The sequence below is a fragment of the Leptonotus elevatus genome, chromosome 5 (genome assembly GCF_054856555.1).
Source record: "Leptonotus elevatus isolate MCC_2025b chromosome 5, RoL_Lele_1.0, whole genome shotgun sequence".
Lineage (NCBI taxonomy): Eukaryota > Metazoa > Chordata > Actinopteri > Syngnathiformes > Syngnathidae > Leptonotus > Leptonotus elevatus.
In genome coordinates this window covers 4883743-4897450 of record NC_141243.1, presented here as the reverse complement: position 1 = coordinate 4897450, position 13708 = coordinate 4883743, and the positions used below count along the sequence as shown (strand labels likewise).

At 41.8% G+C, this 13708-nt stretch overlaps 2 protein-coding genes across 2 annotated transcripts in view; one reads left to right on the top strand and one right to left on the bottom strand.

Moving 5' to 3' along the window:
- LOC147173434 (uncharacterized) overlaps positions 1-13093 on the bottom strand; it is a 38265-nt gene extending 25172 nt beyond the window's left edge. Inside the window, exons 1-2 of the mRNA XM_086077047.1 lie at positions 12980-13093; positions 12082-12149 (exon numbers count right to left, since the gene is read on the bottom strand). The gene's annotated coding sequence lies outside the window, so the exon portion shown is untranslated. The remainder of the gene's footprint in view (positions 1-12081; positions 12150-12979) is intronic.
- LOC147173435 (NACHT, LRR and PYD domains-containing protein 14-like) lies at positions 3987-5830 on the top strand. The gene is made up of 3 exons (XM_086075728.1): positions 3987-4042; positions 4883-5106; positions 5242-5830. The coding sequence occupies exons 2-3, from the start codon at positions 4892-4894 to the stop codon at positions 5828-5830; spliced, it is 804 nt and encodes a 267-aa protein (XP_085931854.1). The 5' UTR covers positions 3987-4042; positions 4883-4891.
- Positions 13094-13708: the final 615 nt, after the last annotated feature.

Below are 13708 nucleotides of genomic sequence, written 5' to 3'. Positions count from 1 at the left end.
AACGCTCCTGCGGGATCTCTTTTCATTTCACAGGGGAGGCGGAGATAGGCCGGTAAGTGTTCGTTGTCAGCTCTGCTACAACAACTTGAAACGACTTTTGATGTGTTCATCAGATCCCAGTTCAGTCGGGTCAACGGGTTTGCTCCGAGCAAGAAAAGCAAAGTCATCCGTCTAAATGTCACACTTTATTATAGCTTGGGCAATTTTAGCATTGCTGAAGAGATCTGACTCACTTGATCATATTGAAGAGTCCTGAGGGTCGATGATGTGATATATTTTCATTTCTAGCACGTTATTTGTCGAACTTATGAGACTCTAGGAACCCTCTCGGCAAAGGATGTCTTTGCTTAAGTTATTTCTTTCGAGCAACTGTACAAATAAACATCTTTATCAATGGAACCTCTTTATGTTGATCTCAGAATGAATACATTAGGCAACTCCTCAGTCCAAATAATCTCATGCACCCTCATCTGCTGCATGTGCACCCGCAGCTCGGCGATCGAAAAGTGCGCTCTCGCAGTGCTAACGAAGATGACCTTTACCTGCCGACCATCACCAGGAAAGCCTCAAGTCTCGCCTCAATCAGAGGAAATCTGAGTCAGTCCTGTCCTTATCTCGACAACAGAAGAAGGGGATCCTTCTCTTCGGTCAGCTCACAAAAGACTGGAGGTCACAGCAACAAACAGGTAGTCTTTGAAATGGCCAGCGAAAGCGAAGCCTCCTCCACACTTATAACGTCCACTGTACTTTTAGAGCTACCTCAATGCGCAAAGAGAGGCAAAGAAATCCAACGTTACAGTGACCATGACGTACCTCGGACAAGGCCACTGGGGTTCAATGAGGTCAAATCAAGATGAACTTAAAGTGCTCCAACAAGTCAACGGAGGGGAGAACATCTGCGTCTTCAAGGGCTTGGTGACTCCAGGAGGTAGCGTCGTTAACCCTTATTTATCCCCGCCGGGTCTATGAGCTTGACCTGGACGGAATGGAAATGATTTGACATAATGTTCCATGTCCAATTAATTACCCTTCAAGCTCCTTTTGAAACTTTTTAATTGAAACTATCATTTGGTGGGCGGCACGGTGGCTGACTGGTTAGCACGCCCGCCTCCCAGTGCAAAGGTTGTGAGATCAAGTCCGGGCTTCGGCCTTCCTGGGTGGAGTTTGCATGTTCTCCCCGTGCTTGCGTGGGTTTTCTCCGGGTACTGCGGTTTCCTCCCACATTCCAAAAACATGCATGGCAGGTGAATTGGACACTCCAAATTGTCCATAGGTGTGATTGTGAGTATGGTTGTTCGTCTCTGTGTGCCCTGCGATTGGCTGGCAACCAGTTTAGGTTGTACCCCGCCTACTGCCCGAAGCCAGCTGGGATAGGCTCCAGCAACCCCCGCGACCCTTGTGAGGACAAGCGGTACAGAAAATGGATGGATGGATGGACTATCATTTGGTATCACCCACTTGGTAATTTCAATAGACATTTACTGTAATCACTTAACTAGATCCACTGCTCAGGGTATCTTCCTGACTCATCCAAATACGCTCGTACAGAACAGTGCTATCCGGAATCTGCTCCTTGACGCCGGGCAATGTAATCATCTTTCAAAAGAAAACCGTCCAAGCTTTCGTATCTTCTAACTTTCTCCTTTCAGAGCAGTTCAATTTCATCTCTCAAAGACACAGAGGCTTCCCCTTCAGTGCTTCCTTGTATGTTAACGGCATCAAGGTGGCCCGAATCAGCGCCTGCTGCGAGTACCGCTACGCACCCGGTTTCCAGCAGGGCAAGAAGAGCTGCTTCCGGCTGTCCTGGCTCGCTGGCGGGACACCTTGCCACAGGTGCGATGTCGGCACACTCGTGGCTGAAAATGGCAAGTTACTGTAGCATACAATCCATTGGGCAAAAATTCCACTCTGCAGACATAATGCATTGTGAAGGGTGTAATTGGACACACATTGCATGTATAAAGGAGCTTATGTGTGAGCCACTATCAAAGTTCCATTTATTTATTTTTTTCAGATGCACGAGGCTTCGAAGCAAATCCAGCTCTTTCCAGCAACTGAACAACAGCACAAAAGAGAGCTTAGTTCTCCCTCTAGTGCACGGCTCTGGCAATGGTATAAAGCTTGAGAAAAAAACAACAACAACCCCATAGAGTGTTTCCATTTCTTCCTAAAGCTGATTCATCTGCTGCCCATTTACATTAGGCCCAATCATTAATTTACAGTTGAAAGCTAAGACAAAATGCGCAGCAAAGCAGTATTTTCGTTTTATCTTTTCTCCAAGGCTCTAATGTTGCCGCAGTGGAGTCGTGTCCATCATCCCCTCAGTTTATCCCGACCAAACCGGAGAATAAGTCTGCGAGGAGGACAAGAAGACGCGTCAAGGACAAGGCCGGTGGATCCACAGACAGCGAGGACCCCCCGGCACCTGCCATTAAAGAGACCACCAAAAAGAGGAGACGCAAGGGTCAAACTAATCAGAGCACGAGCAAAGACAAGACGGCCACAAGCACCAGACGGGACGGCGAGGGCTCCCGAGGCTCGACCTTGTCCCCAAAATATGAGGGCCAAGTTTCATCTGCCGGACACGAGCCGCGGCGCAAAGAAACAACTGGCACCGGTGAAGCACGGCGGACACATAAGCCGAACATCAGCAAGACAGGAAATGTGCTCGGTGAGACCTGATCTGATGAACTTTATTGCATCTGTATGTGCTTTTTTGCATTTAACCGTCTTTGTGGGGATAAGATACCTAAGATCAACAGTGGTTTTGTTGTTCAAGACTGCTTACAGGATGAGGAAGTACTGACTAAGCAGAAGCGGGAGAAGCTGTGGGAGTCAAATGGGAAAAGCAGAGATGGGGACGGACAGACGGACTTCTATGAACAATGTGTGCAGATGAGCGCCGAGCTGGAGAAGAGCCCAAGCAAGCACAACTGCTTCCAAGCAAACAGTGAGCAAGGAAACTGCAGCCAAGTGGAAAGAGCTGGAACATGACACAAAGTGTGATTTACATAATAGGCAGAGAAGCTTAAATGCGGAGCAAAACAGAAGGCATTGAACGACACTACCTGTCAACATTTTGGAGACTGCCGTTGAACGAGACGCTGTCTCCAAACTTTTAACTGCGAACATAATGTACGTGTATGTCATTCATAGATTGGAAATTAGAGTTATAGGTTGAACAATTTAATCGGAATATGGTTGAAAAGTTCCCCTAAAATTCAGAACGCAAACCACTAGATTTGGGCCAAGACACCCATATTTGGATGTATCGTTCATTTTACATTTTCTAACGGTACACAGAGATGTGAAGCAATGAAGTACAAATACTTTGTTTCCTTACTTGAGTATTTTTTTTCCAGTATTTTTTTTTTTTAGACTACTTTTTACTTTTATCTGTTACATTTTAACATGAGTATCTGTACTTTTTACTCGATACATTTTCAAAACAAGGTCGTTACTTTTGTTTTTTACTTTGTACTTTTCAGTGATACTCATTGACGCATTGAGTCAGAGAGACAACTGGCCGATGTACCATTTTTGCTCCATTGGTTAATATCTTTCAAGTTGACGTAGGAGAAAAATACTTTTTACTTCTACTCATCAAGTACATTTCATAGCCTGTACTTTTTTACTTTTATTTGAGTAATTGAGTGGGTACTTTTACCAAAATAGAGAATGTCAGTACTTTTCCCATCTTTGACAGCACAATGTCAATACACATGCCCATATTGATAGCATGGCTGCTAGATTAACTCCAGAAGTACTGGCTGTTTAGAGCAATATGGCTCAGGTGTTGATAATAATAACAGAACATTTGTAATCTTTGTTCAAAGTGCTACAAAGGTGGCGGCTCCAGAAGAGACTGTCGTTGGAGCCCAAAGCTCCAAGCTCAGACGCGGAGCATAGCGAAGAGAGTGCCACCGTCTTCCGACCAGATGGAGAGCCTGACAAAGGCGAGGAGGGCGAAGGAGAGGAGGAGGAGGAGGAAGAGGAGGCAGGTGAAAAAGAGGCAGTTCATGAGCAAGACCTGCAAGCTCAGGTGTTTTTACAACACGCATAACCTTCTTTTTAGCTCACTCGCTTCAGCCACATTGAAGAGGGTAATTTGTGGTAGCGCGCAAAGAATTATTTTTCTTTTCAATCAATCCAGACGTTATTTGAGCCTTGCAAATTGCAACCTAAGCTTTTAAATACAGAACTAATCCGCATGCTGCTGCGAGAGAAATTGAGTTTCGCAATTCTTGTTTTGACATGAAGCATAAATGAAATGTAGGTGTGTGTTCACTGATTTTCTACTCAGGGGATTCTGTATGAAACCGATTAAAAAGCAATACAACTGGTATTAAAAAGAAGGTGCTATCACAAAGACTTGATATTTTCTGCATCAATAGGGGGCAGTATATCAATAGGAAAAGAATGGCCAGAAACTTCAGTCTATGCAGCATCGACAGCAAAACGCCTTTGACAGTTTTTGGTTATCTAATTGTTTATTATGCATATGGAAAGAAAATGATGTGCTTATAGGTTATTCATTTGTTGGATGGAAAATTAATGAGAATTTCCTCTCAAGATAAGATAAGTAAAAACCCTCCAAATGTAATTGCAAATGCATTTCTATAAGAAAGATAATGATTTTGCACCCTGCGGTTAATTGATCAGAAGTCTGATTTGGATTACATAACTCGTCTTCCTGCATTCTCACAGGGAACTTTGGCCTGCCTTGTGGAACTGCTCCAGCTCGCTTTTTAATTTCCCAATGACCTAAAGCAAACATTAAGCAGCTCAGTACCCATCATATATCCCGCTTCCAGTCCATACCGTATGGAAACATGACACCGTTCGCAATTTCCCATGACTTTCTCCTGCTTTGCTGCCATAGCTGGAAGCCATGATCACAGTGCTGAGCACATCGGATGAGGTGGAGCAGCTGGTTCTGAGGAACACCGACCTGACGGACGACCTTCTGCTTACTGTGGCGGGCGCCCTGAAGAGCAGCTCGTCCGAGGTCGCTCTGCTCAACCTCAACCTCAACCTCATTGGCCCGTATGGCGCTCACATTCTGCTGGACGTCCTGAGGGCGAAGCCTCGGGTCAAAGGTTTACAGTAAGAGCTGACACTCCAAAGTTTAATTAAATATGAGGTCTGCCTGGGTTGAGTTTCATTCAAATCATTCAGAACCTTGATAAGGGAATTGGACCTGCAACCAATTGTGAGACAACTTTAATTTATTTTCTCTAGCTTGTTCGGAAACCGATTACATGATCATGGAGCAGTGGCTCTTCTGAGTGGGATAGCCGAGCTACAGGAGCAAACATCACAGCAGCAAAAACTCCTACAGCAGGCAGCGGCCAACCTCACCACTGGAGGGAGCTCTTTCAAGATGTTTTCACTTTTGGAACTGGACATTGGGGGTAACAACCTAAGTGGGGTTGGGGTGAAGGTACTCGCATCCTACATGAGGCACTACTCACACTTGCAGTATTTAGGCCTAGCTCAGACGGGTGGTGCGGACCTGGGAGCGTGGAAAGAACTTTTCGACAGCCTCAAGGGGAACAGCTCGCTGGCTCACATCATCCTAGATGAGAACAACCTGGGCGACCCCGGGGTCAGGCTGCTGGCCGACGTGTTGAAAGCGAACGCTTGTCTGCGGATGGTCGATCTGGACGGGAACGGGATCAGTGACGTGGGAGGGAACGACATCATGGCGGCTTTGCTTTGCAGGGGCCACTTCCCCATGAGGCATCTGAGTCTTGCTGAGAACAACATCAGCTCTGGACTCATGAGTAGGATACAGGAAGAGGTGAAATTCAAATTAATTGAGGAATGAAAGTCATACTATAAAAACAGTTGGGTCAAAAATAACCCAACTTTGAGTCAAGAAATGTCTTTCAGCGTAAAACAACTCGTAAAAATTGGTCAGATCCTTTACTTGGGTCAGAAAAATGGGTACATTTGTTTAAAACAACCCATAAAGTTGGGTCAAATTGACCCATAAAGTGGATCGGTCCATTTTTTATCCATAATTGGGCTACTTTTGACCCAACTGTTTTTAGAGTGCACACTTGGTTGGTAGAATTTTGTGAAGCTGTCGTACACTCTAAAAACGGTTGGGTCAAAAATAACCCAACTATGGGTCAAAAATAACCCAACTATGGGTCAAAAATAACCCAACTATGGGTCAAAAATGGACCGATCTACTTGGGTTGATTTGACCCAACTTTGCGTCAAGAAATGAATCTTTTAGCGTAAACCAACTCATAAATATTGATCAGATCCTTTATTTGGGTCATTTTATATAAAACAACCCAGAAAGTTAGGTCAAATTAACCCAAAAATTGGATCAATCCATTTTTGACCCATAATTGGGTTACTTTTGTCCCAACTGTTTTTAGAGTGTAGTAAATGCTTAATAACTCCAGGGCTTGTCATCATCCAAATTCTTCAGGATCCAACTGTACAGTTAAGCACCAAGCCATCACTTCTGAAACAGACCCGTTCACCTTTAGAGGTCAGAGTGGAAAATTGACTCATTTGACCTTCAAAACATGCACACAAAGGTTATCTCCTTCTTATAACTGGATGGACCTTTGAGCAAATGCTGCCTCAAAGAGGAAGTGTAGGAGTTACTGAATGCTGCAAAGATATCGCCGTGTTTACATTCTCACTTATTTCCCCTCAGTGGACTCTTGTGCCCTGTCATAAACTCTAGAATAATTGAGTTATACTTGTGACGCCCCCCCAAAAAAAGACCACCACAACCACAGTGACTCATTCCACCCACTGCAATCACAAAAAATCGTGGATGACTAACCAACAACTTTTCCCCTCCCTCTCCTCACAGTAGCCGTCATCAGATCCTTGTTATGGAGAGCTAAGGCAAACACATTCACTTTGGACTTCTGGCCTCTTCGTGACAGTGTTTCTTTTCAGAATCCAACGCAGGTATTTTTTTATTTTTTTAGGAGGGAAAAGACATTTTGGGTGCTGTATTGTCCTTTCAACTGTAGGAGAAGAAGGCCCGTGATCAAAGCTTGTCAAGGTGGTAATTATCTCCTTGTCTCGACAGTGAGTCTGCTGAAATCAACCCTTAGATTTGATCTGATGGTCTTTGAGGGTCCCTCGCTGTGGAACGCCGATAAAGATGTTCTCCGAGGATGACAGATAAATGAAGCGCGCTCGCCTGAAGACAACATCTGTAGAAGTTGTCCTCATCTCGCGCATTTAGGCGAACATTTAAAACCTGTGCGCAGCTACTTAACGCTTTCTGTCAAGTGCATTTTGCCATCAGCGCAATGCGCTGAGGCGCTTACTGCTCGGTTGACTGTTGATCTACGAGGATCTCAACGGGTCCGTTTGTGCCCGACAAAGCGGTCGGTGGCTGAGCTGTAATTCACATTCTCCGTCTCTGTTACATATAAATACATCAGGATCACTGACCCCCATTGTCCGCCCGCTAGTGTAATCTGGAAACAAATCCCGCCCCCCTGCTTCTGGCCTGTTTAGGACCGAAAAAACAAGGCCTTCAGTGTGGAGCTCCATTTGAAAGGAATTTACAGATTTGCTGCCGAGTTTCACCTTTCAGCCCTTGTAGGCTGCTGTACTGCATCGTATTTGTTCTTTCGCCCAACATTCACATATACACCAAAAGCTCATTAAAAAGACATCAATCCACGTTTAATGACATCTTAATTAAATTCACAGTTGTATTTTTTTTTTCCAATGAAGCATGTCAATGCAAAAATAATGAATTTTGATGAAAATGGTACTTAAAACATTGGTCTATGTATCGTTAATGAATGCTTCTAATGATGGCTCATTTTGAACCTGGAACACATTTCATTATTTACTATGAGAAAAATTGCAGCGAGATTGAGGTTGACCTCAGAGATTTTACAGTAGTCCTATTCACATTTTTCAATTAATACATTCCAAACAGCACCAATCAAAAATAAAAATATTAGCATTTGCAGCATTTTTATGCTTGGTTGAAGCTGTTGAGTTCACGTGAGAGCATATCTAGCTTATTTTTCTAGACCCTTCAGTCAGCGGCACCGTGGCCCAATATCGCCGTATTGGTCATTTCTGGTCTTTGCCAGTCTGGGCGTTCCAGCACAACCGAGTGTGTCCTTAGAGATGTGACAATTTGCTGGCAGGAAGTCATCTTAAACCGCATGCCTGCTCAGACCACGTCTAAATACTGGCACAGCTAGTTGAACACGATTTGGGTGAATTTGATCGATGTGCAAACAAGACAGATTCTGAGCTCCGTAAATGTGTGTGGATGTCAAACAAACAGAGGTGGCAAATCCAGGTCCGGAAAGTAAAAAGTTTGGCTTTAGGCCCTAGTGCTAGCCCCCTAGCAAGTTAACGAGCAGCATGGGTGCTAGCTAGCTAGCTCACTCCCTAGCAAGTAAACAAGCACCACGGGAACTAGCTAGGGAGCTAGCTAACTAGCACCCGAGGCTAAAGCCAAACTGTGGCAGGATTTTCACTTTCTGGACCTGGAATTGGCACTCTTGCAGACAAATTTCATTTCAAACGGCAGTATTTCCGTGACTACAAAGTCAGAGTATTTCAAACTTTCCTTTTGCAATGAAAACCTGTTCCAGCATAAAAAGGCATACAGGTTTTGTATAACCATGCCGCTGAACAGGACAAAAGAGGAAGAAAAGGCTGCGAGGAACATATGCTTCTTTTGACCATGAACGCATCGTACGGCAAACACAACTTCAGAAACTCCCACAGGCTCGTGTGGAGCGCCTACTTAAATTAGCACCAAAGAGAGCTGAACCCGAGGATGTGAACGGAGGCCTGGTCAGCATGTAACACACACACAAATAGATGCTGGGATCAGACGTGTACATCAGACGTGTTCCCACCACCGTTTCGAAGCTGAGGTGTGTTTGGGGAAGGCCAGGTCCATTTCAGGCACATTTGTTTTGTTCCATCTTTATTAAAGACACCCGGTATGCTGTGTAACATAACCGACGAAAATTGTTTATGCTAAATGTCTTCAAGTGGAGACACGAGTGAATTTTGCTCTCTATAATTAGAATTACCGTGTGCGGCTTTGAAGGAAAAAAAAAAGCTTACCTTGCTAAATTGGAAGCCTTTGTTGTGAGATTTGGATCAGTAAACAGTAACAGATGCGAGGGTGGAAAAAGCAGGCGCCGCATGAAATTTGGCTTTACGGTTGTGCGAGATGTAACACTGCCCTGGGAACTCCACATAACAGATCCGCTTTTCTAAATGCCCGAGCACAAGAGCAATTTATAGACAAGATCAGACGCAGACATCATGATGCATGCACAAAAAAGTTATAATAGAGAACCGGATTCATTTTGTTTTCATTTGATATGAGGGCAATTTCGTGATATCGCAATATTAAAACTGCTACAATATCGTCGTCGACATGTCACGATATTAAAAAGCAGCACATTTGTTAAAAAAAGTCAGGTTAATTTCCATTTGTGCAGTTCTCGCACCCTCTGGTGGCTAGTTTTTTAGTGTAGTTTAATTTTTACAAGGCATGGTTTGGCCCTTCTATGTTTAAAATCCACGCTAATGGTCAGATGAAGGGAAATGTAATATGCTTGTGAACCGAGTCAATGTGTGTGTGCATTAGCAGTGCCTCAATATCAACTCATTCACTCGCAGCCATTTTCACTGAAGCAACCCCCTTCGCTCCCGGCTGTTTTACTAGATTTTGACAGATTTTACAAGGCCCACAGAATATATTGTGTTCTATTGCTATAAAAACATGGAACCTGCCAAAAGAAAGATTAGTCTCTTCTTTCATCAGGAAAAAAGTATATTTGAATCCGTTTCCGTTTTGCAGCAATTAGCATTAGAATATAGCTAAGTTTCATCATTATTCACAAATCTGTTGGAAACGCTGGGGAAAAGAGCTTGTTGCAACATGGCCCTGGTTGAGCTCTTATACTCTGCTGCCACCTGCTGGCCGTTTTTGTAATGAGTACCATTACTTCAACCATTCTCTTCAGTCCAAAAGCTGCATCAAAGCCTTCTGTATGCTCTAGCATAAAAATAATAATAAAAATAAATAAATAAAACATAAAAAACTTATAAATACATTTTTGGGGCCATGGCAATATTTAAAATAGAACATTTTTATACCTTTTTGGGAGCAAATGAGTTAAGTGTTATTAGAGTTGTTTATATGCATTGCTTATGTACAAAAGCACAATATTGTGTGTGTTTTTTTAGTATGAGCAATTTCTTCTTTTTTTTTTACAATATTGCAACATTTTATTTTATTTTTTACAACGCCAACCTCCCCACAATATCGTGGTAATTATCGTATCGTGACCTTCATGTCGTGATAATATCATATCGTGATATTTGGATATCGCTACATCCCTAGTCAGTCACGCCAGATTGTGCTGACAATGAAATTTTAAATTAAATATTTTCTTCATGATGGCAAGAATTATTATATACAATAAGCATATATTTGGTCCACTACGGTCCAAACAGTGCATCAACACAAAGACAATATTACAATACTCAAGCATATATTCTTTATCCTCTGCAAAAACTGAGTCACTTACAGCAGTTAGGAAATATTTTCTCATTTGTGGCTGCATTACTGTGTTATATTGCCCCCAGGTGGCCATGTCACGCACACCTTGGACTTCACTATACCCTTCTTGAGTACATAGTACACTCAACCTTTTTAAAAGGCAGCAACATATGTAAAAAATATGCAAATCAGCAAGCCCTTGGTTAGTGCAAATGTGGCATTAAAAATGATATTCAATCCGCAACGTTACGTAATGTTTACTTATTAAAGGACATTGGAGGGATTAGCTGTTTGTAAAGACCCGTCCATCCCCAGCCGTTGAGATTGTAAACACGGACGCTTGAGTGCAAGCCACGTGGCCACATGCAGTACAGTATGTGACGCGCCATTGTGATGAAGACTTTAAGAGTTGTCTCATCCAACAATGGCCCCCGCTGCTGTTTGACATTTGGCAGGCTGGCCAGCTTTTCAATATGGATCATTCATCAGCGGTTTGATCCTCCGCGCAAATGTCAGCGCAACAATGCTTCTGACTTGGCAGCAGTTTCCGTCTCCCCGCAGCTCCACGGGGGTGTGAACGCTTTTATTATAATGAAACATCATCGCTACCAGTTTTATAGTTGATAGAAACTACGAGCGTAAATCACACGGGCCCAGTGCGGGAAATGTGAGTATGGAACGATACAAATAAATAGCATAGTACAAAGTACAGTGCAATACAACTGTTTAGTGCAATTTGTGCTGCCATTTTTAACTACAAAATGTTTTCAATGTACAATATATTTGTGTAAGATACATAAAAAAAGTAATAAAAATAATTAGGTCAATGACGGACGGCCATTTTGTTAACAATTGACGGGAAACTTAACAAAAACTTTGATGTTTATTTGTATAGACCATTCTGATTGACTGACATACATGCCTCTACCCTGGGCCCGCTTTCTTAATGCAGTACCTGAGGGCTTGAACTAGGGGTGTTTGAAAAAATCGATTCGGCAATATATCGCGATATTACAGCGCGCAATTCTCGAATCGATTCAATATGCGGCTGAATCGATTTCTAAACATCAATTTTTTATGGGAATATTCAACAAAACGTCTTACTTTGGGTTAGGATTTACACATTAAGCATGGAGGAATGTTATATTAATGGAACATTAAGCCTTAATATTTGATTTCAGTGCTGTTCAAACATGAAACAGACTGCAACCTATTTGTTAAATGCAGTGGCTCAGTTATAAGCCTGAATTTTCAGATAAATAAATACATTTTCATACAAATCTTAGTGTACATGTACAAGTTTACTGATGAGTATTTTCTACATTTGAGGGGGAAAAAAATCGCAATAATCAATTTATAGATTCGTATCGGGATTAATCGGTATTGAATCGAATCGCCAGGTACTAGGCAATTCACACCCCGAGCTTGAACCTTTTCATTGTAAAGGTTTTTGATGTAGAGACAACAACATAAGCGAGTCATCCATCTATCAATAGCGCTAACACTCTGAGATGATGCGCGACCCCTCCCCTTACCTTTAACTGTAAACAGCAGCAGCAGGTCAGATTCAGGGTGCCAGGTCATGATCTCATATTTATTTGGACTAGAAGTCATAAAAAAAATAATTATATAAAATATATATGCGGTATAATATAACATATATAAATACTGTAATGTAATAATGTAAAATAAATAAAATATATATGCTCTATAACATTTTGTAGCGTCCCCGGTTGAAATAAAGGTGGTCTCTCCAACTGATGGTTCACAATTTTTATTAAACCTGTCTTTGTGTGAACACACTGTAAGAGCGACAATACAAATAAACAAAAATTGCCATTAATAACTCAAACGGTATGTTTTGTGTATCCTTTTACCGTATTTAAGCCATATACTAGGGTGACCATATTCCCATTTCCCAAAAAAGAGGACACTTGCCCCGGCCTTGAAATTGTGGTCCCAGTCGCAGTTACACAGTGTACTTCACCTCCTATTAGTAATGCAATGCCAACCGGACATTTTCATGAATTTATAAAACCCCCGGACGCCCCAACAGGACTTAAGAAAATGGTCTGTCCTCCCAAATAAGGACACATTTGGTCACCTTATCATGTACTATAAATGAATTGCCTTAAATTATGACCTTTTATAGCCTTGACAATCTCTTGAGTACCATTTATATTGTAAATAAACATTTTAACCTTTCCTGTTGCCTTTATAAATACCTTCTACACAAAAAGAAACCATACATAAATACAGCTCCTTAGGCAATAAAGCAGAATCTTGAGCAGTAGCATTGCTAAATATTTACCAAGGAGCGTTAGCACACTCCAGTGGACGAAAACGGTAACGTTTTACTATGCAGTAAATTACACAATGAACGTGAAATATAGCAACATTAGTTAAACAATGAAACATTGCTCCAATACGAACCTCGTTCCCTTCTCAGCCAGGTGCTAAAGAATCGTTCAATGAATTAGTTGTAAACTTCCGTTTTCTCTGATTTCCTGTGGCTCGCACACGTCTTCTCTGCACTTGGAACGTCAGTTCCTACCGGTTTATGTGACCTTTTCCTGTATCCTTCAAAATAAAAGTATCAACTATATTGCAATAGCACAATAAAACAACGCAATTCTGCAATACAAAAATGCAAAATCAAAAATAATAGCAAGGTCATTTACATATTTTATTTTAGAAAACCTGAGAGGAATTTTTAAAAATCTTTTTTTTTAACATTAGTCACGAAGCAGATTGAAACGCTTTTAATCGCAAATTAATCATAGTTTGTAGCTGTTGTAAAAGTATAATAAATGGATTTTTCTCACGTTTTTAAAACTCCTATCAATGTGAGTGGACAAATACGCTTACCTTATAGAAATATAGTTAGTATTGCAACATTTCAAATTAAAGTCCAACAACAAACAAGATGGACACGACTTGACTTGGACTTTGTACTGTAAAATTAAACACGCCATGTCTTTCATTAGTACAACATCTCAAAGTGGGATTTTTCTTCTTCTTCTAAATGACAGTAAGATTGAATTACTGGATTTAAACACCTTTTTATTTAATTAAAGTATTTTGTTTTTAGTACAAACTAACTTAAATTGACCTGCTCTTTTTCGTTTCAGTTGGTGTTTTAACACGACTTTCTTCTTCTGG